At 26.6% G+C, this 6,000-nt stretch overlaps 1 protein-coding gene across 1 annotated transcript; it reads left to right on the top strand.

Moving 5' to 3' along the window:
* Positions 1-1,350: 1,350 nt before the first annotated feature.
* On the top strand, positions 1,351-5,618 carry LOC103309613 (protein ALP1-like). The gene is made up of 3 exons (XM_008185492.1): positions 1,351-1,652; positions 4,730-5,331; positions 5,389-5,618. Exons 1-3 carry the CDS (start codon positions 1,351-1,353, stop codon positions 5,616-5,618), a joined length of 1,134 nt encoding a protein of 377 aa, XP_008183714.1.
* Positions 5,619-6,000: the final 382 nt, after the last annotated feature.

Here is a 6,000-nt window from a genome sequence, read left to right as displayed (position 1 = left end):
CAGTCTTTTACTACAGATAGACAGTTATTAGCTGTTTTATGTAAATTTTCATGGTCATGACTTTTAATTAGAATAACTGTATCGTCTGCATAACTAAAAATTTTAGCATTAAGCTTTATATTTAAAAGTCCGTTTATGTATATGATGAATAAGACAGGGCCAAGTACTGTACCTTGAGGTACCGAGAAACAATTTGTCTTTACATTACTAAGTAAACCGTTTATTCTTACTTGTTGAGGTCTGCCAGAGATAAATGATTTAATTAAATTGAGAGCATTGCCTCTTATACCATTATATTCTAATTTTTTAAGTAACAAATTATGACTTACGGAGTCAAGAGCTTTTTTAAAATCGAGAAAAATTCCAAGAACTTTAAATTTGTTATCTAAATTATTATGAATAAAATAAAATTAGAAGTTTTAGATAAAGGATCAGCAGTTGACATATTTGAGCGAAAACCAAATTGATTCGATGAAAAAAAATTATGTTTGTCCAAAAACGACATTAATCTTGATTTTATACATTTCTCAAATATTTTTGAAACTGTTAAAGTTAAAGCAATATGTCTGTAATTTCCACATTGTTTTCTATCACCAGATTTAAAAAGTGGTATAATTACAGTTTTTTTGTAGCTAGAAGGAAATTAACCTGTACTAAACGATTTATTAAATATAATTGACAATGGAAGTGAGATAGAATCAGCTGTTTTCTTTAAAATAAAGTTCGATAAACCGTTATTATAAAATTAGGATTTATCTGGTATTTTCTTTATAAACCTAGAAATTTCTGAGGGATCAATCGGATCCAGGAGAATTGAATTATTAATATGGCAGTTTTTATTCATATCATTCCAATTTAGTTTTTCAAAATTATTAAATTGAATATCGTCAAAAATATTTTTACCGACATTAGCATAATAATCATTTAGTTCATTTAAAATGTCAATTTTATCAGTTAAAAAAGATTTAGTAGAACTATTTTCAATACAATATATAGAAGTTTCCTCGTTTTTCGTTGAATATGTTGCTTCATTTATTAATTTCCATGTATTTTTAATATTGTTATTAGATAAATAAAATTGGTTTTTGTAATATAAAATACGAGATTTTCTGATTAATGAATTTAATAAATTCCTATATTTAGGCCGGTGTCAGACTTTCGGAATGTCCACAGCGGCCGTTCCGTGGCAGAATTTCCGCGTTGTTAAGCTGGTGTCACACTTGCGTTTTTTCCGTAGCGGAATTGGCGTGAAAATATAAACTTGATACTACAGCTCAGTCAAGTTTTAATACTTCAGTTTGATTTAATTTGTCATACAGAACAAACCGTACGTCGTATATATAATATATTATGGAACTGTTAGAACTTTTAGACGACGTCGAGTTGGTATGTGTCGCGCTCGCTGCTGACACAGTTGAGCGAAACCGTGTTCATTGGGTCCACCCACTCAATGCTCAGAGAATAACTTTGGGTGAGTTTCACTGCTTATACTCTGACTTGAGACAATATCCGGATCGTTTTTTTAATTACTATCGTATGTCGATTAAATCATTTGACGAATTGGTGAGTTTATTGAGACCATATATATCTGAAACGAGCTCCACCTTCAGAGAAACTATTGGCGTTGAAAGACGGCTGACAGTTACATTAAGGTAATATCATATTTTTATTTAAAAAGATGGTCAAGTGAATACAATTTTATTCCTATTTATGGACAAAAAAAAATTGATAATATCTGTAAACAGCTCAAAACGAGTCAACATATTTACAAGTATACCTATAGGAATTGATAAAATAAATAGATGGTGTAAATTTCATGAATCTATAGGTAGTTATTCGTTTTTGAATTACAACATAATAAGAAAACCGCTACATGGGACATCGAGTTGTAAAAATTTGAAGATCAAACGGTCATAAAAATTTAATTTGACTTTCCGGTAGAAATTTTTTTTTTTGATAAAAATAAACAATCTTATGAGGAATCTTGTATTATATTTTGAATCTTAGGTTTAAAAAGAAAAATTTTTGTGGATTGTAACTCAAGATAATTTGCACGTTATCGTGATTTTTAAGTATTTTGTCATAATTCAAAATTTAAATGCTTTTCGACTCAACAAATAAAATTTTATTGACATTTTTAGAAAAAAAACCAAAATATTCCCATTTTTCATTATTTTTTTTTGTTTTTCCAGACGATTTTGATAAGTACTGATAATTTTTATTTTTTACCTCTTGTAATATTAAAGTTGAAAATTGAAGAATTATTTTGACTATTTATCGCGTACACACACAAAAAAAATAACACATCATTTTTAAAATTGTAAGATAATAAAAAACAAAATTATGTTTAGTTATTTATTATTTAATAATATGAATAAAAAACAATTATAATTCCTTTTTTAGTAGTCAACATCAATGTAACTAGCTGATTGATTTGAAGCATCTAGTGGACTAGGAGAAAATAAGTTAGAATAATTATGACTGGAAGAGTTTGGAGTTGTGTTTTGATGTATATTCGGGACGGTGTTGGATATGTATGGTGTTTGGTGTTGAATAGGCATCTGGTTTTGGAAAGTACTTTGGCTGTAGTTATTAGAGACATTGGTTTGAACAGGATATGGATACTGGTTCATTACATTATTAATTAAAGGTAGATTAATATTAGCTTGAGAATTAATGTTTTTCAGCATTTGCATTATTTGAATTTTAAAATCAAATTTTTTATCACTTGGCATTTTTTTTAATGTTGGAAGAAGGGATAGTAAAAACAGTTTATCTTCATCAAAATCTTCGTTGTCGTTGCTAATTTTTCTTTTTGATAAAACTTCAACCACACTTTTTTGAAAATCAGTCATTTTTTGTTTACGAGGTTGAACTATTGTTTTTGACTTGTGTAATAGGTACTTCATTTTCTAGAGGATCAGATTCGATTGTTTCATTATCGATATTATGTTGAACATCTTGCAGGTTATCACTAATGCTTTCGTTATCGATTACATTACTTGAGGTACTGTTAAAAATAAATAAAAATACAGTTAAAATAATTTAATAACAGTAAAATACACTGAACTGATATATTATATTTAGAGCCATCATAACAAATTTAAAAAGTTGGATTTACTGTATAGTATAAACTATAATATACTATACACTATACAGTGAAGTTATTTTTTAAATATGTATATCGTATGTGCTTACTTTTATTTTAAAATTCAATATTATATCTCCAAGTAAAAAAATCGCAAAAAAATAAGTCGAATAAAAATGTTTTTACATTATTTAACAATATATTCATATCTAGTACATTATTATTAATTATAAAAAATAAATAAATTAAAAAAAAACAATGCATATTAATCCTAGCCTTAATATTAATATTGTATAGTTACTAATTATAATACGGTATTATCTTCTACGTTCAATTGTTTTATCCAAAAACCCAAGCATTTCAAAATAAACATATTTTTTTTCTTTGTAGCAGCTGATCCGGAAGGAAGTTCTTTTTTTTCTTTTTTATAGTAATCTTTAACATTCTTCCACTTTTTTTGTAAATCAGCAACTATATAAACAATAATATTATAATAGTATTGTGACATGTACCTATGTTGTAACTACAACATTGTTGACGTTTTTAATGCATTTTCAAATACAATTTTTAGATTCTGAACAGAGCGATAAATGTATTGATTTTACAATGATGTGTGTTTTTTTTGCATCTGCCATCAGCGTTTGGGGCAGTGAAATGAAATTTTGATTATTATTAGTTTTTTTTCAATTAACGTGGGTAAAAAATTTTTGTTCGTAAAAAATCTTTTAAATGTAAAACAAGGTTCTTTGTAAGTTGTTGTTAGTGGAAATTAAAAAAAAAAAGTTAAGCGTAAATCAATAATAATTTTTTATGAGCATTTGAATTTCCAATTTAGACAAAATTTAAAATACGTAAAAATCACAAAAATTTGCAAATTATTTGAGCTAAAAATTAATAAACATTTTTCTTTTTTAAATCTAAGATCTGAAAATGTAATACAAGATTTACCATAAGTTAATCTACCTTTATAAAAAAAACAATTTTTACTGGAAAGTCAAATTAAATTTTTATGAGCGTTTGAAGTTCAAATTTTTATAACATTGGATATTCAGATTCCTCATACAACGTTTTTCTTATTTTGTTGTCAATCAAAAAATATTAATCTTAGGTACTTGAAATTTTCATAAAATTTTTATTTTATCATTTCCTATACATGATAAAATCTTCAAACTATTAATTGTTGACTCTTTTTATGTTATTTATGGACATTTTCAATTTTCAATTTTTTCAGTTTTTTATTCTAAAGTGTCAATACAATTTTATTCGTTGGGTTGTCAAAAAGCTTAGACATTTTAAACAAGGTTCCTCATAAGTTGATATAATAGCAGTTGAAAAATATTAAAAATACATAAAGTACATTTATAAACGTGCCTACACAATTTTACATGTTAAATGCATTTGTTAAAAGGACATTTTTTTGATATTTTTTGGACATTTAAATCCGAGCCCTAATTATTATATTTTATACACACAATAAAATGTACACAATGTTTTGTCAAAAAAGCATTTAATCTACCCTATTACTAGTAGTAAAATAATTACTTTTTTTAAAAAAATATTTTTCTATGATTTATTTAACTTATGAATATTAAGAATATATATTTATAAATTTGTAATAAATAACTCCATTTTTTTTTATAGATATTTAGTTACCGGATCTCGTTTTTCATCTTTACAGCATCAATTTAAAATGGGTAGAACTACTATCAGTCAAATAGTAAAAAATACATGTATTCAAATATGGAATGTTTTACAACCCATTGAAATGCCCACACCGACAATCTCTAAATGGATAGAAATTTCCAAAGTATTTTTTGAAAAACAAATTTCCCAAATTGTATTGGTGCAGTCGATGGGAAGCATATACCTACGCATAGTTTCTCCTCAACATAGTGGCTCGAATTATTTTTGCTACAAAAAGTTTTTTTCAATTGTCTTAATGGTAGTTTTTGATGCTAATTATTGTTTTACAATTGTGGATGTAGGGGCTTATGGTCGTGAAGGAGATACAAATATTTTTAAACAATCTACTTTTGGAAAACAGCTCTACAACAATTCGTTAAAATTACCACCTTCGACTAACCTACCAAATACTGATGGCCCTGCATTTCCCTATGTATTAATTGGAGATGAAGCTTTTGGAATTCATCAGCATTTATTAAGACCTTATTCAAGCTGTGATTTAAATTATTCTAAACGAATTTTTAATTATAGACTTTGTAGAGCTAGAAGAAATGTTGAGTGTGCTTTTGGAATCCTGTGTAGAAAATTTTAAATTTTGTATGGGTGTATTGCAGTAGGCCCTGATTTTGTAAATATCATAGTTCAAGCAGCTACAGTTCTCCATAATTATATACGACGGAGGGACGGATTTGCGTTTGAAGACACTCTAAACTGTGATAACATGTTGGCTATTGAACCACGAGGAACTGCATCTAGAAGTTTAATTGGACAACAGGTTAAGGATCAATTCGCCCAGTACTTTTTAAGTGATGTTGGAAGTGTTCCGTGGCAAAATAACAGGATTTAATTATTTATTAATAATTATTTTTAATTAAATAATTCTAAATTATTATTTTATAATATCATATTATTATTATTATTATATTTATAGGTAGTTAAAACTTAAAAGTTAAGAGTTAAAACTTATATATTATTATTTAGAGTAGATTCATAGGTAGTGATGGTGTTAAAAATTTGACTTATGAATTAAGTACTTATACCATGTTCATAAATAGTATGTTCCATATGATATTTAAAATTAAAATGATTTACTTACGTTTTTATTTTTGTTCACCGATTTGTATTGTTTCCCAATTGGAAAATATATTTTTTGCTATTTGGTTCCATGTTTTTTTTTTTACTTCCCGATTACTATAATCCTTGTCGCTAAAATCCCATAAACATGGATT

Source organism: Acyrthosiphon pisum, chromosome X (assembly GCF_005508785.2).
Source record: "Acyrthosiphon pisum isolate AL4f chromosome X, pea_aphid_22Mar2018_4r6ur, whole genome shotgun sequence".
Taxonomy (NCBI): domain Eukaryota; kingdom Metazoa; phylum Arthropoda; class Insecta; order Hemiptera; family Aphididae; genus Acyrthosiphon; species Acyrthosiphon pisum.
The sequence above is the reverse complement of the archived record's forward strand: the minus strand, read 5'-3'. Positions and strand labels throughout refer to the sequence as shown.

Excerpts from the sequence above, each read along its gene's own strand:
- LOC103309613 (XM_008185492.1), top strand. The coding sequence starts at position 1,351 with ATGGAACTGTTAGAACTTTTAGACGACGTCGAGTTGGTATGTGTCGCG. Across the intron at positions 1,653-4,729 it reads CGGCTGACAGTTACATTAAG|ATATTTAGTTACCGGATCTC; the intron begins GTAATATCATAT and ends TTTTTTTTATAG. Across the intron at positions 5,332-5,388 it reads AGCTAGAAGAAATGTTGAGT|GCCCTGATTTTGTAAATATC; the intron begins GTGCTTTTGGAA and ends GTATTGCAGTAG.